The following is an 18,257-nucleotide window of genomic DNA, read 5'->3' on the forward strand; positions in this document are numbered from 1 at the left end:
AAACTTGTTTCTGTTCATAGACCATGTAGACAATGATAGAACTATTTTAAGCATAAAAAGATTGGCTCTAATGTAAATTGATGATTTTCCTGGTCAAAAATCAAAAGTATTAAAACTTTTTTATACTTCGAAAAGAATTCATTAGTACAATTAATAAAGGCAATATACATGATATAAATCATAACTTTTTTGTCAGAAAGACAAGTTGTTTTTTTTAAATTTGAAACAGAGTGTTTGAATTTGAAAAGACAATCTTGACATGCTTAACAAAAGAACATACATGTATTAGGTTTCCATTCACTACCCTTCCATTTTCGAGTCACAATTTTTTTCTGGTGAAACATCTTCATCCTTTCATTTTTTGGGATTTTTCAAAGATTATAAAAACTCAAACAACTGTAATATTTTGTTTAAACTTAATAACATCTTTTAAGAAACTTGTAGTATCTGACTGAACGTTTTTTTTTGTAATGTATAATCATGATAGTGGTAAATGATGTGACCTTGAATGGGTTGTCCTAAGATCTTTGTGCTGGTAATAAACTGAACAAAGATGGGGTTTTTTAACATGGCCATCTGCTGCCTCCTCAATTTTCCTTTACATCAAAATTTTTCTGTACATAAAAATGAGAACCAATGAAACAATGACCTTGACAAATGCTTTATATATATTGAAAAATAAAGATGTAAACATGCAATGGAAAATGAGGTCAGTTTTGTGGAGAAAAAAAACAAGCATTTTGACTGAAATATATAACATGTGTAATGTGTTATTATGACAAAAATATCCCTGATCTTAAAATGACTTTATTTCTTCACTAGTCAGTCAACCAGAAAGAAATACATTTTCTGTTATAAAAATGTTCAAAAAATCTGAACAACATCTGCAGGCATCTTCCAAGTTTTTTGTTTAAATTTAACTGCACATAAAGGGAGTCTGAACTAAATTATTTTCAAATAAAATTATATATTCTCAAACACTTGACTAACATGACTAAGGGGTCAATTGATGTCTGAATCACAAATATTACAGAGTATTTTCTGTCTTTAAAAAAGTATAAGCTTTATAAAAAGGTTGCCAGACCTCAAGAAATATTTGTTTATGCAATAACTTAATGATTTATTTGTCAAATTTATAAAATTTCAAGCTAAAAAAAATGATTTTAGGTTTTCTAGAGAGGGAATGTAAAAACATATATAATAATAAATAAAGGTGCCAGACAAGCTTTTTGTGAAGCTTATACTTGTAATATCAATATTCAACTCCATTGAACTATACTTGTGACTCCATTGAATATGGAGATTTAACATCATCCAATAATACTGAACTAGCAAGCTCAAGATTCCAGTTTAATGCATCTAGCAGTTTTTCACATTTTTCTCTACGTGTTATTCCTAGACGAAATAACTGTTCCGTTTTTAAAAATCTTATTGCACTTTCAGTATCCCATGATGCATGGCACAATGCCGCATGACACTCCTCATCAGTGACCCCAATGACAGAGTTCATAACGGAAAAAACTTTCTCTCTGGGAGACGTAGAAAGGAATTCAACATTTTGAACTTTTCTAGATTTTTGCATGTTCAAAGGTGCTGAAGATTTTCTTGATTTTCTATTACTATCTACCGGTTTCATCCAAGATAAATCATCACTAGCAGACGACAACCTACTTCCAGGAAGACTTAAATTTGGAACATTTTGATATTCACTTCCTGTTGAACTTCGGTGGTTATCATTTATTTGTGTTCCGTCAACAGAAAATGGTTTTATTTCAGCAGTGTTAGATTTCTGCTTCCTTTGTTGATTTTCCTCTCGTGGCGCCAGAAGAAAATAATGAGTATGACTCAATTGTTTCCCTTCCTGTAAGATAGGATTTATCCGACATTTTTCTGCTTTTTTATGAAAAGTTCCCCTCCCAGAGTCTAAACTACTTGATAAATAATCTCTGGGAGGAAGAGGTGGGGCATCAGGGTCTGTCGGTATTGGCAATGGGGCTGATGCCGCCATGCCAGTATCAACCTCATCATCGTCAAAATCCGAGTCAAATGAATCCCAACTAATATTGTCATCATCAACATTTTGAACAGCAGAAACATTTTTGTTCACTTTTGGTTGAATCTGTTCCTCAATTGGAACTTCATCATATAATGGTGGTTTTATATAATCTTTATCATTAAATCCCCATCCATTCTGACTTTCATCAGGCACTTGGTCATACAGAGGACAAGGACTTTTGTTTTCGTCCTTTGAAACTGAAAAATTGCTAATAGCATCACTTATCCAATCAAAAGCCTTGTCTGATTTTTTCTGGTAGAGAGAAGTCTGTTGCACTTGATCATGTTCTAATGATGAAGTCTCGAATGACGGGTGTGGCTTAACCACATGGACTGTTGAGGAATGAAGTGACTGATTGGACATGTTTTTATACAAGTGATCTGAATCCTCATTAGGCGGTAATGAATAATATGATTGACCTTTGTCTGTTAAATGAATTGACGTTGGAGGTAGTAGTTTTACTCCCCTTGGCGGTATAGGTGGCAGGACATCCCCAGGTGACGCTGTTGAAGAATCAACATTAACAGTCTTTTTTGTTTTATCATCTTGAGAATGATTACGACTGTAAACAATCGGTTGTCTTTGTTTTGATGGGCTGTCAGACTGTTGCCTAGGAACAGGGTATCCAACCGAACAAGAGCCACGGTAAGGGGAAGTAATATCAAATGGATCATTTTTATTGTCTAACAATGGTTTTTGAAGTTCTAGATTTCCATAATGAGAAGGATTTGAATTTATTAATGAATCTAGCAGACACAGAGAGCTTGGCGCTGTCTGCTTTGATAATGTTGTATCAATGTTTTCACTATCCTCACTCAAGTCTATTAATAGTTGGTCATCAATCAGATGCTTTGTTGATTGAGCATTGGAAGGGTTAGGAATGCTTGTTGCCGCCACAATAGCCGTCGCTCTATGATGAGAAGATTTTCTTTTGACAGGACTATCATCACGGTCATTCACCAATTTTGAATAATTAAATAACTTGGATGAGTTGATAGTGAAAGATTCTGAAATTGAAACACAAAAAATCTTTAAAAACTTTAGTAAACAGGAAAACATCAGTTGATTTTGTCTTCAACACATGATCATTTTGGGCAGTCTAATTCTGTCCATAACAAAAAAGCATCAAATATTTACTATTTTCTTGATGTATTATATGTGAAAGTTTTATGATTAAACAAAAACATATATCATATTTTGTACCTAAATAAGGCTGTTATTTTTCTTGTTTAAATTGTTTCAAGTTTGTCATTTTGGAGCCTTTCATAGCTTGCTTTTATCAATAAATAAATAGTTTCTACCTTCAACAATTGTTAAAAAACATTTAACCAAGAAATAATTATATATCATTATATCATCCATAGAATACTCTTACTTTTATTTCTGTCAGGAAGATGGGTTGGTTTTAGGTTTTCAGCTGTACCATGAAGATCTGGAGGCTCCATAGGGTTCCTCAAGTAAACTCTATAATAATTGAAATAAAGAATGTATTTATTTGGCTGAATCTTTTTCTTGTCCAAAAGGACAGAATTTATGGAATTATAATAGATCATCAAAAGAGAGAGAGTTTTTTTAGCTACAATCTGACCTAAGGGTGCCAGCCTCATACTTCATATTTCCCTGCACCTATACACCTAAGGGTGCCCACCTCATACTTCATACTTTCCTGCACCTATACACCTAAAGGTGCCAGCCTCATACTTCATACTTCCCTGCACCTATACATCTAAAGGTGCCAGCATCATACTTCATACTTCCCTGCACCTATACACCTAAAGGTGCCAGCCTCATACTTCATACTTCCCTGCACCTATACATCTAAGGGTGCCAGCCTCATACTTCATACTTCCCTGCACCTATACACCTAAAGGTGCCAGCCTCATACTTCATACTTCCCTGCACCTATACATCTAAGGGTGCCAGCCTCATACTTCATACTTCCCTGCACCTATACACCTAAAGGTGCCAGCCTCATACTTCATACTTCCCTGCACCTATACATCTAAGGGTGCCAGCCTCATACTTCATACTTCCCTGCACCTATACACCTAAAGGTGCCAGCCTCATACTTCATACTTCCCTGCACCTATACATCTAAGGGTGCCAGCCTCATACTTCATACTTCCCTGCACCTATACATCTAAGGGTGCCAGCCTCATACTTTATACTTCCCTGCACCTATATCACTCTGATTTGTCACTCAGTATTGTAGTACTAGTAATCTTATCACGGTTTGAGAAATGAGTAATCAAAGTGATGGAGAAGCATGGAAAGATTAGAAGAGTAGTTTGAATTATTTCATATTAAGGTATGGTGGGGGAAAATGAACATTAATAAAGCACTATTACTGAAAATTGCATTAACAGCAGGTCTTTAGAAGGAAACATGCTTTTCCAGTAAGAGGATAAAATGAGCTAAAATTAAATAATATGTGTCTCTTAATTTGCACAATTTTATTTAAACTACAGTTTAAATCTTATCGAAATTATGTTGCCTGTTCTGAACATGTTTCAAAAAAACAAAAAATTGCAAATCAAAAATTCTTCTAGTAAATGTTACCAACTATCCTTGTAAGACATAAAATCTAGATCAACAGCTAAAAACTTTAAAGTGTCGACAAAAATAATCTAAAAATCTTGTTTTGGGGCATTTTGTAAGTTGAAACAGAGGTTATATATATATATGACATGGAAAATTAAAATTTGTAGAGTCTTTTGATCAATTTTTAAAGTATTTTTCAACACAGGCATTGAAAATCTACTTTTTCAATATAAACAAATTAAAAAAACTTATTTTATTGAAATGTGGATTCTTTCTTGATTGCAAAAATATATATTCACGTCTAATAAAAATTCAAATGACTAAAATAGACATAATGATTGATGGGAAATTAACTAATAAACAATGGGTTGTTATAATTAAAAGTTTTTAAATTTTAAAACTGTTTCAAGCCAATTCCTGATAAAAAAAAAAGTGAACTAATCTAAATCGTTGATTAATGACAGATGATTATTGGAAATTAATCAAGTAAATTATAGGTCTTACTTGGATACCTTTTATATTTTCATATTTCATTTTTTTTTAAAGATCTTGTTAATCCAATAATCATTTATCTTTCAGATATAATTTACAGAATCACTTTATGTAATGTAGATCAAAAGTAATTGGCAATAAATAAATCTATCATCCTTATATATATATAACATCTAATATACAACTCGTCTAAACATCAACCCAACAATGTTAGATCTGTAAATTTGCTTTCGCAAATTTTTGGTTCTTCCCTCGCCGGGATTCGAACCAATGCTACTGTGATATCGTGACACCAAATCGCCTGCACTGCAGCCGTCCCGCTAGACCACACGACCACCTGGGCTCTCATAAAAGAGCTTTCGCTGGCCATCTAATATACACGTTTATGTATTCTATTATGAGGTCAAATACTTGTGTATTAAGAATTAGATGTATATTGAATGGTCTGTATAATTATGTAAGACTGAGGTTGATTAAAGGTCCACCTTGTTTCTGATTGTTTAGTGATAATGACAGTTGTCAATCATACTAGTATTGTATCAATACCCAATTACCTAATCAAAATGTTTTTTTTAAAAAGCCTGCTTATCAACACACCTTAATGACATACATTCTTGAATGAACTGGTCCAATAATATACCCATTTTTTTCAGTTTATATGTGTATTATGTGCACATACATGAGAACCATAGAGAACTATATTTCAGTGTGAATACATTTAGTAACAGTAGCTAACCTGTCGTGTTGTTAGGAAGGCCAGTGTCTTAGTAAAGATTTAGAACAAGTTCTAATCTTTCCAAAAATAAATAGCAACCTCATAATGTGTGAATAAAAAGATATCAGCGCCATTACAGTAAAACAATTAAAGACAGTGGAAAAATTATTAAATTTAAGGTACAATAAACAGATTATCTTGTTTTCAGCATATAGCATGTTAAGATCTGATGGCCAACTGTAATGACTGACAAAATTTGCAAACAAGTATAAATAGTCAATTGTTAGTATCTTTGTCCTTTGGCTGGTTGTCTCATCGGTAATACCAAAGCTTGTATCTCTTTCCTTTGGCCTATACTGTTTGTCTCATCGGTAATAATACCAAAGCTTGTATCTCTTTCCTTTGGCCTTTACTGGTTGTCTCATCGGTAATAATACCAAAGCTTGTATATCTTTCCTTTGGCCTATACTGGTTGTCTCATCGGTAATACCAAAGCTTGTATCTCTTTCCTTTGGCCTATACTGTTTGTCTCATCGGTAATAATACCAAAGCTTGTATCTCTTTCCTTTGGCCTTTACTGGTTGTCTCATCGGTAATAATACCAAAGCTTGTATATCTTTCCTTTGGCCTATACTGGTTGTCTCATCGGTAATACCAAAGCTTGTATCTCTTTCCTTTGGCCTATACTGATTGTCTCATCAGTAATAATACCAAAGCTCCTGATTTCTATATAAATCTGTTTAAGATCTTACTCATCAATCTCTGTAGGACTTCCCCATGACTTTCCTCCGGGGTCACCATGACCAGTGTGAATGAAACTGTTCTTTAATGGTTTACTTATATCTGTCTCTGAAATTAGAAAACAAGTTCTTCGTTGAAAAACGTTTTTTTTTTTTAAATTTTGTAATTTTACATCATTTTCCAACTATTTAGCATTCAGTTAACAAAATGTATCATCAATTCAGAAAGAATATTTCCCAGATAGTTTGTTTATATTCATTTCCAATTATGCCCTAAACCACTGAAGAATAAATAATATTTTAGGTCATAAAAAAAAACATAGTGTATGTGAGTCATCAGTTTGTTAACATTGCTTTATTGTGTGTTGAGAAATTCAGACTTGAAAAATAATAAAGCATAATTTTGAAAACAAATTATCTCCCTTTGTCCTAATTGTAGATAGAAAAGTGTTCATTTCCACTTTACACAATCTTAAACCCCACTTCAAACATGATTATCTGCCTAAGTAAATGTTATTGATCAGTTCATTTCTTATTTTCAGCATAAAATTCACTAAAACATTACCACATAGACCAATAAAAATTAATTAGTACTACCAATTAAACAATCATTGGTATCCTAGGTTACTTAGTACTACCAATTAAACAATCATTGGTATCCTAGGTTACTTAGTACTACCAATAAAACAATCATTGGTATCCTAGGTTACTTAGTACTACCAATTAAACAATCATTGGTATCCTAGGTTACTTAGTACTACCAATTAAACAATCATTGGTATCCTAGGTTACTTAGTACTACCAATTAAACAATCATTGGTATCCTAGGTTACTTAGTACTACCAATTAAACAATCATTGATATCCTAGGTTACTTAGTACTACCAATTAAACAATCATTGGTATCCTAGGTTACTTATTACTACCAATTAAACAATCATTGGTATCCTAGGTTACTTAGTACTACCAATTAAACAATCATTGGTATCCTAGGTTACTTAGTACTACCAATTAAACAATCATTGGTATCCTAGGTTACTTAGTACTACCAATTAAACAATCATTGGTATCCTAGGTTACTTAGTACTACCAATTAAACAATCATTGGTATCCTAGGTTACCTAGTACTACCAATTAAACAATCATTGGTATCCTAGGTTACTTAGTACTACCAATTAAACAATCATATCCTAGGTTACTTATTACTACCAATTAAACAATCATTGGTATCCTAGGAATATGTTTGTGTTCAAAAAAAGGTAAAAAAATGTGAAAATTGCCAAACATTACATACGAGCTAATTTTCTCTGTGGATCAACACACTGTCTTGGAAACATGCCAACTTCAAGTGATCGCTTATTTTGTCCTTTCCACCAATAACAGTCTGGCCTGAAAAATATCAGAAATCATTTTCAGTTTCTTAATCAATTCTATGAAGTTTTAAAATGAGCAAAATTGTAAAGTATAAAACCACAACTGCATTTTTGATTTTCTGTTTTACAACATATATATACCCTTTGTAGATGTGTGATATGTATATTATTGTGAACAAAATTAGTTTACGAATTTGAAACCAAGGGAAGTAACTCTTGTCTCACCTGCCATCTAAAATAGTGATATAGTCTCCATCGTCTACTTTCAGTTTTCCTTCTTCACTAAAAGACTGCACAACTTTCACATCTTGTGGTCTGACCTGTTGAAATACAAATTTATTGAAAAATTACAGCATGTCATCATAACTAATAAGTTTAAAAGATTTTGGTTTAATGGTGGCACAATTACATTTCTGTGTTAAGAAAACCCTGAAATCCACATCAAATCCCAAATCTTACATAAATTTTAGAATAATCGCATGATGAAAATGTGTACTAAGTTTCAAGCTAAGGTGACAGATGGTAAGCTATCTAAACCAAAAACATTGAGATGGACTGTAATAAACAGACAGTACTATGTATACATATTGAAGAAAATTGAGTAACAGATTTGAAGTAAATAATATAGTCTGCCAAAAAAGATCAATAATTCATTGTCTGACAAGAGATATCTTTTTTATAACATACCTCACAAAGAAAATCTTTAAGAGCAGGGAAAGTTGGTCTGTCTTGTGGCTTGTATGACCAGCATTGTAGCATCAACTGGTATATATCATTTGGACAATGGTTAGGTCGCTGGAGTCGCTTCCCTTCTACATCAATCATATGTAGGATCTATTAAAAAGAAAGTTTACATAATTGTCATAATATTGGATTATTGCATGAATACTGGCAAATTTTGTCTTGAGGACATTTTTAAATTGCATGATATTGCAACTTCTTTGAGGAATAATATTCATCAATATTCTTGTAATTATCCCTTTATTGTATAGCAGAGTTTGAAAACTGTATAAAACACTATTTTTTTTCCTTTGATGAAGTTGATAATAAGAAGCTATTTTGGCACTAGTGCAATACCAAAGAATATTGCATGCTTTTTAAAGGTTTCGTTTTTGTCAATATTTTATTATTGACTTGGAACAAAAGGTGATCTGTTGAATTTGATCCAGCAAAGTTAAAAATCAATCTTTAAATCTCTCAAATGGTAATGTAATTACAGTTTCTTTATTTCAGAATAAATCAATTCCCTCTGCAGTTTTGTACTTTTGAATTCTTTTATTCCAGAATGTTATGGTTTAATGTTTTCTGTGACTTCAAAATCTAATGAGTGCAAACTTTTTGAAAATTTCTAAAAAAAAAACTATAACTATACATATGGAAGATTTCAAAGAGCTTATCTAAATTGTAATAGAAACTATTTTCTAAATAATCAAATCATATTTATTGAACACAGTACAAACTTTTTGAGATCTCCAAAAAGATGTTAAAAATAAAATTCAAATCATAACAGAAAATATTTTCCAAAAAATCAAATCATATCTATTGAATTCAGAATCTACTGAGTGCAAATATTTTGAGATTTAAATAAAAGTTTTTAAAAATGAAATTCAAATCAAAATAGAAACTATTTGCCATAAAATCAAATCATATTTATTAAACTCAAAATCTACAAAATGCAAACTTTTCCAGATCTCTAAAAACATTTTTAAAATTAAAATTAAAATCATAATAGAAACTATTTGTGCAAAAATCAAATCATATTTATTGAAATTAGAATTTCTGAGTGCAGACTTTTTGAGAACTCTAAAATCTAATACTATGAAAGATTTGAAAATAAATTCAATCTTAGAAATAGAAACTATTTGCCAATAAAATAAAATCTCCTATATTGAACTAAAAATGTAATTGTGCAAAGTTTTTCAGATCACTTAAATCTACCACTATAAAGGATTTTAGAATAAAAAAAAAAAGATTAAAGCAAATTCAATTTAAATAATTCAAAATCTAATAAGTGCAAACTTTTTGAAAATCTCTTAAAGAATAAAATACAACTATCAAAGAGAAAAAACAAATCAAATTTAAAAGCATAATTTTCAAAAAATTAATGCAAATTTAATCATTGAAAGGCAATTGCAATGATGAAAGCTTATTTATTTCCGATTTAAAATCAGGTTTTCATGTCATTTAGATTGATTTGCATTTTCAATCCTTTAATTTGTCTGTAATATTATTAAGTTTAAATTATTGAAAGGCAAATGATTTTAATTGCAAGATGAAAGCTCATGTCACTTGTGATTTTAATGCAGGTTTTGTTGTCATTTCTTTTGATCTGCATTTTTAATCCCTTTCTTCGTCTGTGATTTTAAATACATTTATACCTGGGAACCATTGTATCCCATCCATGGTTCTGCGCCATATGTAAACATCTCCCACAAAGTAACACCAAACATCCATGTATCACTGGCGTGAGAAAACACACGGATCTTTAAACTTTCAGGAGCACACCTAATAAACAATAAAAAAGTTTCTAATAATTTTCATAAATAGTATTTAATAACATTACAAAACCAATTTTATTGCACCAGGAACGAGTTTCACAAAGAAAACTTTCATATAATGTTCATCCTAATTATATTATTAACAAAAGTAATTCTATTGCACCAGGAACTGGTTTCACAAAAAAAAACTTTCAACTAAAGTTGGTCATGTATATTGAATGTGTAAGACTTAGGATTAATTTTATTGTAAGATTTTTTGTGAAACTCATTCCAGATGCCCATTTCTACAATAAATGTTTCTTTATCAGAGATACTCATCTAAAATATTTCAAAATCCAAAACTTATTAAAATAAGAGTGCACACGCTGAATGTCTCGCCTTCTTTACTTATCATTGATATTATGTTGATAGTCCTAAATATAAAGCTTTATTACAACTGTCACATAAACCTAACCAAGAAAACTAAACATTGTCCAATGGACCAAGAAAATGAGGTCAAGGTCAGATGACACCGAATGCACTAGACCTATTGCTTATAGTATCTGAGCTATGGACTTGACCACCAAAACTTGACCTTGTCACTGATCCATGAAATGAGGTGGAGGTCAAGTGAAAACTGTCTGACCAGCATGAGGACCTTGCTATTACTTATAATAAGAGAATTTTACATTACAAAAAATCTTATCTTTTTTTTCAAGTAGTCACTGAACCATGAAAATGAGGTCAAGAACAATGGACATGTGACTGACAAAAACTTCGTAACATGTGGCATCCATGTACAAAGTATGAAGCATCTAGGTCTTCCACCTTCTTAAATATAAAGCTTTTAAGAAGTTAGCTAACGCCACCACCGCCGCCGCCGGATCACTATCCCTATGTCGAGCTTTCTGCAACAAAAGTTGCAGGCTCGACAAAAATAATGAACAGCTGATAAAACAAAAAGACCAAAAGTATACAGCCAAAGCCCGTCTAGAAATCAGAATTTTGCATGAGGCAGACATATTCTAAATTTTAAACAATGTCCAATACTTTGTAACAGCAAATTTTAAGTGAAAAAATTATATTTCAATATCAGCATTACTGACTGATACTTAAATAATAAAATTTAAGAATGTATTAAAACAAAGTGTATGAAGGGAGATAATTCATTTATTTTTGTTTACAGCTGCACACATAAGGTGATGACAATTGAAAGTTTTAGCTAGCTATAAAACCAGGTTTATTGCACCATTTCTGTATAAGGAAATGCCTGTGCCAAGTCAGGACATGACAGGTGTTTTCTTATTGTTTAATGGGTTTAAGCTTTTGATTTTATCATTTGATAAAGATCTTTCTTTTTTCTTTGAAATTCAGTGTTTTCATTAATTTACTTTTTCCGTCTAAAATCAATGAATTTTCAAATTTGAAAACTTGTCAGTGTAGGTCATACACTCTGAATGTATCTTGGTATATTCCACAGATAATACATGTGTTGATTATATGCATCAATCGCAATAATAAATGTACACATTATTTTTTTCATTCACAGTATTCACATAACGTCAGGGTACCCAAATTGCACCTATTTTTACAGTTTTTAACCTACGTTTATTTATGCTTCTGACAAAAGTTTCCATTATGTGTTTATTTTCTAGATGTATCATTACTTACTATATGGTTTCACAAGTTTAATTTTGAATCCATATGGAATCATAGAAAAATTGGTCTCAAGTGACCTCCAAACCATCAATGATTCTGTTATGAGGAGTACTCAAATTGCATCCATGCTTAAATGCACATCGTCAAAAGTCTAATAACAGAGCTTTTGTTTAATTTCTTCAAATATTTTGAACAATTGGATATAGTCCATGCTTTATACTCTTTATCTTTTAAGAGTTGGATACTTGTAACATATTGTATGTCCTAATTTTAATAAGATGACGTTTTGATGAGGTCGCATGGCCATGTTTCCGTACATTTTGCTTTTTCAGTAAACACTTCATCTGTTGATAAAAACTGTGAACTTTTTGTGTTACTGTATATCTAAATATTTTTACCTATGTTGAAAGATGTATCAAATCATAAAACTACAAATTGTTTAGTCTCTAGGAAATCTTATAAGATTTCTGCTGTTACTTTTGCTAAATAGGTGGAATTTAGGTACCGTGATGTTATATAGATTGCACTGTATACTACAACAAAATGGGAAATAACTCAAAATTCAGCATCCAAATGCATTGAAAAGAATAATATCAAAATCCAATTATACAATATATTGTAATTGTATAGGAGTAAGTGGTATTTTAAGAATCAATACTTTATATCTTAACAGTTTATAAAAATAAATGGTTAAATTCAAATTAAGCAAAAACATTAATGTTCCATGACCATATGTAAAAAAAAAATATATATTTTGTAAGGCTGTACTTTTATTATCCCAAGAAACTTGACAATGGATGCATACATAAAAACAAGCAGATAAACTGGGAAAAAATCAAAATGTTTTCAAAATCCTTTAATGAAGATGTCAAAATAATGTAAAAATGTGTTTGGGACTTTAACTTACCAAATTAGATGACTTAAAATATAAAACAGATAAATAATTATGATCAATATCAGCTGGCTTATACTTTAAAGATACAAGTTTAAATACTATCAACTTTTTGCCAAAAATAACAAACTTTGTGTGCATTTCAAATTGTTAAGTAAAAAAAAAATTGTCATTTCAGCTGAAAGCTTTAGTTTTTTATTTTGCAAAACCTATCAGCATGATCAAATGTAATAATTCTATGGTCAGGTTGTTGTCTCTTTGACACATTCCCCATTCCCATTCTCAATTTTAACATTACAAAAGTCTGAATTTTCAGTAATAATTCATAAAGGTGAAACTAAAAACAGTACTTCAATCCTTACCTCATTTAAAATTTAGAAAACATGCCTTAAAAGTTAAAGATTTCTTTGTATATGGCCAAGCAATATTGTATTCTTTAATTTTCAAACTTTAGATTTACCATGCAAATGGAATCTTCTTCTGATCAGACATAACATAATGGTCCTCTTGGTTTGGTAAAGCTCTCATTAATCCAAAATCTCCTATTTTTACCTGGAAGTAAAAATATACTGTAGATTAATTTTTTTTTTCATGGGATACCAATTTTAGGAGATTTTGTTGTAATGTTCAACTAAGTATAATATTTCTATATATATACTAGAACACACCCGTGATATCACGGGTCCGTGACTGAATTAAAGTATATAACTATGCGCAAGCCTTATTTTAGTATTAGTATTGTCATCTGATAAAGTCATGCCGATTATAAGATACACAGTTTTTCTCTGCTTTCAAGTCTTTCTGTTTGAACCCGTCGAACTGAAACAATAATATTAATTATTTGGAAAACAAAAGGTCCTGGAATGGAGTCATGCCCACTAACAAATTGAAAACTGTACCTATATATATACGCCTTATTTTTAGTCCAGATTTTTAGTATTCGTATTGTTATCTTAGAAAGTCTTACTGATTAAAATACTACAATAGGTAACAATTTGACAATTTAATAGTGTCAACCCTGTGGTTATGACCCGTGTATATAGCATATTAATCCTGAATACAACGTTTGGTGGTGCGCCTGTCAGATGCAGAAGGTACAGATAAGGTAATAGGTAACAGGTGAATATACTATTGGTATCGGTAGCGGACTCGACCCGGAACTTCTTAATTATTGGCAATATTAATTACGTGGAAAACAAAAGGGCCTGGAGTGGTGTAATTTTTAATCTACACCTTTGTACTATATTAGTTATATATAAAGTTGAATTCTGTGATTCGTCGTTTTTACGTGATGACGGCTGACAAATTGGACCTCGTAATTTTAGTATTATAGATATATATAGGCTTGTATGACATATAAATTAAATCAAAAGTATTTTTTTGGATTCAATATTATTTTTTTTCTGATATAATATAATGACTGAATTATTCAGGTTATTTGACCTGTATGTAGTTTTTCAAGCTTTTAAATATTCTAATCCTTATACTTCATTATATAATTCACAAAACGTGTATGCACGTCATGTCATAGTCATTGACAAATTTACTCCAATAGCTACAAACCTTATCTGGAGGGGATAATAAAACATTCCTGCAAGCCAGATCTCTGTGAATAAAACGTTTGGATTCCAGATAACTCATTCCTGTTGCTATCTGTATAGCATAATCACAAAGAGAAGATAACAATATCTTCTCCTGTTCCTTGTGTAGTTTTTCCAACATGGAACCAAGAGGAGCTAACTCTGTTACCTAAAAGTATAAAGAAAAACTAACATAAGAGCCAATGGTAGCTAACTCTGTTACCTAAAAGTATAAAAAAAACTAACATAAGAGCCAAAGGGAGCTAACTCTGTTACCTAAAAGTATAAAAAAAACAAACTAACATAGAACCAAGTGGAGCTAACTCTGTTACCTAAAAGTATAAAAAAAAACCTAACATAGAACCAAGTGGAGCTAACTCTGTTACCTAAAAGTATAAAAAAAAAAAAACTAACATAGAACCAAGTGGAGCTAACTCTGTTACCTAAAAGTATAAAAAAAAAACTAACATAGAACCAAGTGGAGCTAACTCTGTTACCTAAAAGTATAAAAAAAAAACCTAACATAGAACCAAGTGGAGCTAACTCTGTTACCTAAAAGTATAAAAAAAAGATTAGCAATTATCCAAATAATCTAAATATTATGCTATTACAAAAATCCTTGTGTAGATTTTCTACCGTAGAGACAAGGGGAGCTAACACTGTTACCTAAAAGTATAAAGAAAAACTAACATAAGAGCCAATGGTAGCTAACTTTGTAACCTAAAAGTATAAAAAAAAAACTAACATAAGAGCCAAAGGGAGCTAACTCTGTTACCTAAAAGTATAAAAAAAAAAAAATAACAAAGAACCAAGTGGAGCTAACTCTGTTACCTAAAATTATAAAAAAAAGATTAGCAATTATTCAAATAATCTAAATATTATGCTATTGTGAAAATCCTTGTGTAGATTTTCTACCATAGAGACAAGGGGAGCTAACACTGTTACCTAAATGGTATGTATGTGTTTTTTGTCTCATTGATCCAATTTGCTCCACAGTAAATATTGTTATTGTAAAAAAATGGCATATTACAGTGGTGTGTTTTTTGGGGGTTTTTTTCTGTGCATGTACAGATTTTGTGTCATTGATAAATACCCCATATCTTTTGTTTTTCTGATATATGTGTTTGAGAGTATTAAACACTTTTCATTCTGCCATTTATAAATGATTAAGAAACTGAAGGTTCCAACTTGCTCATCTTTTTAAGGTCCTTTTTTTTCATTTAGCTCATCAGTTGTTTCTGTACTTATAATTCTTGGCTTTTGAGTATTTGGATATCAGCCTTCCTTATAAAGGTAAATCAAGAAAAGTGCTTCGGATGCACAAAATTTGCAAAGATTACTTTGCTGAAAACTTAAAGAGATTAATTTTATTAGCTGGGAATATCATTAGGTTTGATTTCTATGTGTGTTTTTTTTATAAATCAACAGATAAATTTTTAAGCCACTAAATAAAAAACTATATATACCATCATAAGAGGAGTTGATAATACAATCCCATACAGTCTTATCAAGTTTGGATGAGATAATGTATGCATGGCATTTACTTCCTTTACAAAGTCTTCAAAGGCACCTGGAAGGGCCAACACATCTTTTCTTAGAATTTTCACAGCGACTATCTAGAAAATAAAACCAAATTCAATGTAATAAAAACATTATGGGTATCCACATCATAACTAACAATGCAGAGTGACCCATATAATTGCTTATATCAATGTGATTTGAAAACTGGTGAATGCTGTCTCTTTAACAATCAAAGGCCATACAGTGACTTATAGTTGTTAATTCCTGTGTCATTTGGTCACTGGTGAATGCTGTCTCTTTAACAATCAAAGGCCATACAGTGACCTATAGTTGTTAATTCCTGTGTCATTTGGTCACTGGTGAATGCTGTCTCTTTAACAATCAAAGGCCATACAGTGACCTATAGTTGTTAATTCCTGTGTCATTTGGTCACTGGTGAATGCTGTCTCTTTAACAATCAAAGGCCATACAGTGACCTATAGTTGTTAATTCCTGTGTCATTTGGTCACTTGTGAAGAGTTGTCTCTTTGGCAATCATACCACATCTTCTTTTTATATTTACCCTTATTTTTATTGTGAGTAATATTTTTCTAAATCCTTAAGTTTCGATGCAAAATATAACTTATGACTACTTTGACCTTAATGGAAAAGAAAAAAAAAGTTCTTCACGCCACAATCAACATATAGATTAATGTTCATTTTGAAAATATTAAAAGAAATCATAGGTTTACTTGTACTTAAAGGAATTATATGTCTCCTTAATATAACACATTAAAATTTCATTCACAAAATTAATTTGCTTCTTAAAATTCGTATTCAACACATTTGTAAATTATATTTTACAAAGATTAAAATTTCAGTTTGTAAGTAGATTTTTATGAATGAAAAAAATGATTAGTTATTAATCTAATTGGTCTATAAACAGGTCAGATCATTACACTTTGGCATCAAATCAATTGTAAAACTGCTGATATATCATGTACATGTATATATAGATTATCAGATTTGTATATCGATACATGTACTTTAAAATATCAGGTGTTTGTCACAATACAAAGTTACAGAGTCCAGCTAATGCTTTCAAAATGTCTTCATATGGCATATTTTGTCAAGAATCTGGTAAACAATTTGTGTGTTTTTCATAAACGAAACTTATGTTTTTATTTTGTTCACCAGTAATCCTGACGAGTACTTGATAAGTTTCGGTTAAAACATTATGACATCAGCAATAAGTAGAGGTCAAAATTATGAAGGATTGGTCAAGTTCAATTTTGTTTTTGTCACTAAGCCGTTATACATGCATTTTTATGAAAAAACTCTACAAAAATGATACAGCTTAAGCATGTTCAGGGGAAATTGTTATTTCCTATTTTATATAGCAGCAGTACCAGTTTCTTCCCCTTGTTTATGCCACTAAATGATGTGATTTATCATTCATTAGTTGTAAGCTTTTAACAATGTTTAACAAGCAGTTACTGGTGCCATTAACAGGGAAGATATTTTTTGTCCTTTCTGATCATCTGAACAAATATTCAGACCCTACCCCATATTCTTATTGAAATCAAATAAAATTGAAGTTGGACACAACTTCCACAGATAGGGTTTAAATTTGAGCTCACAACCTCAGTATTTGAAATTTGAAAAGAATATCATATCTTATGTTGTATACCTTTTTCCCTGTAAGAGTGGTCCATTCTGCTTTACGGACAACTCCAAAAGAACCATTGCCCAGTTTTTCTTGGAGAAACAATGATTTCTCACTGATCAGGCATGTCAACACTTGGTCTTGGTTACCCTTAGCAACAGGAGAATTAATTTTCTTTCCATCAGATTTATCTGTAGTTGTTTTTCCTCCAGGAAGGATCTGAAATATACATATATATATTTTTCCATTTATTAATTAAAATCTTAATCAAACCACTGTCCCAGATAAGTGGGAGGGTTCCATATACTTGAAGACGTGTATGTACATGCCTGTCCCAGATAATTGGGAGGGTTCTGTGCCTGAAGACCTGTATGTACATGCCTATCCCAGATAAGTGGGAAGATTCCGTGCCTGAAGACGTTTATGCACATCCCTGTCCCAGATAAGTGGGAGGATTCCATGCTTGAAGACGTGTATGTACATGCCTGTCCCAGATAAGTGGGAGGGTTCCATGCCTGAAGACCTGTATGTACATGCCTATCCCAGATAAGTGGGAAGATTCCGTGC

General features: G+C 31.4%; 1 protein-coding gene across 3 annotated transcripts in view; it reads right to left on the reverse strand.

The window, feature by feature from the left end:
- Positions 1-572: 572 nt before the first annotated feature.
- LOC143057008 (activated Cdc42 kinase Ack-like) overlaps positions 573-18,257 on the reverse strand; it is a 48,916-nt gene continuing 31,231 nt past the window's right edge. For all 3 annotated transcript variants that reach the window (XM_076230232.1, XM_076230231.1, XM_076230233.1), the window contains 11 exons: positions 17,715-17,909; positions 15,991-16,140; positions 14,508-14,693; positions 13,405-13,496; positions 10,295-10,421; positions 8,604-8,750; positions 8,142-8,236; positions 7,838-7,932; positions 6,557-6,653; positions 3,432-3,520; positions 573-3,063 (listed from right to left, as the gene is read on the reverse strand). In XM_076230232.1, coding sequence (XP_076086347.1) covers positions 1,274-3,063; positions 3,432-3,520; positions 6,557-6,653; positions 7,838-7,932; positions 8,142-8,236; positions 8,604-8,750; positions 10,295-10,421; positions 13,405-13,496; positions 14,508-14,693; positions 15,991-16,140; positions 17,715-17,909 — 3,063 coding nt within the window. In that variant the 3' untranslated portion in view covers positions 573-1,273. The remainder of the gene's footprint in view (positions 3,064-3,431; positions 3,521-6,556; positions 6,654-7,837; positions 7,933-8,141; positions 8,237-8,603; positions 8,751-10,294; positions 10,422-13,404; positions 13,497-14,507; positions 14,694-15,990; positions 16,141-17,714; positions 17,910-18,257) is intronic.

The sequence above is a fragment of the Mytilus galloprovincialis genome, chromosome 13, assembly GCF_965363235.1.
Source record: "Mytilus galloprovincialis chromosome 13, xbMytGall1.hap1.1, whole genome shotgun sequence".
NCBI lineage: Eukaryota > Metazoa > Mollusca > Bivalvia > Mytilida > Mytilidae > Mytilus > Mytilus galloprovincialis.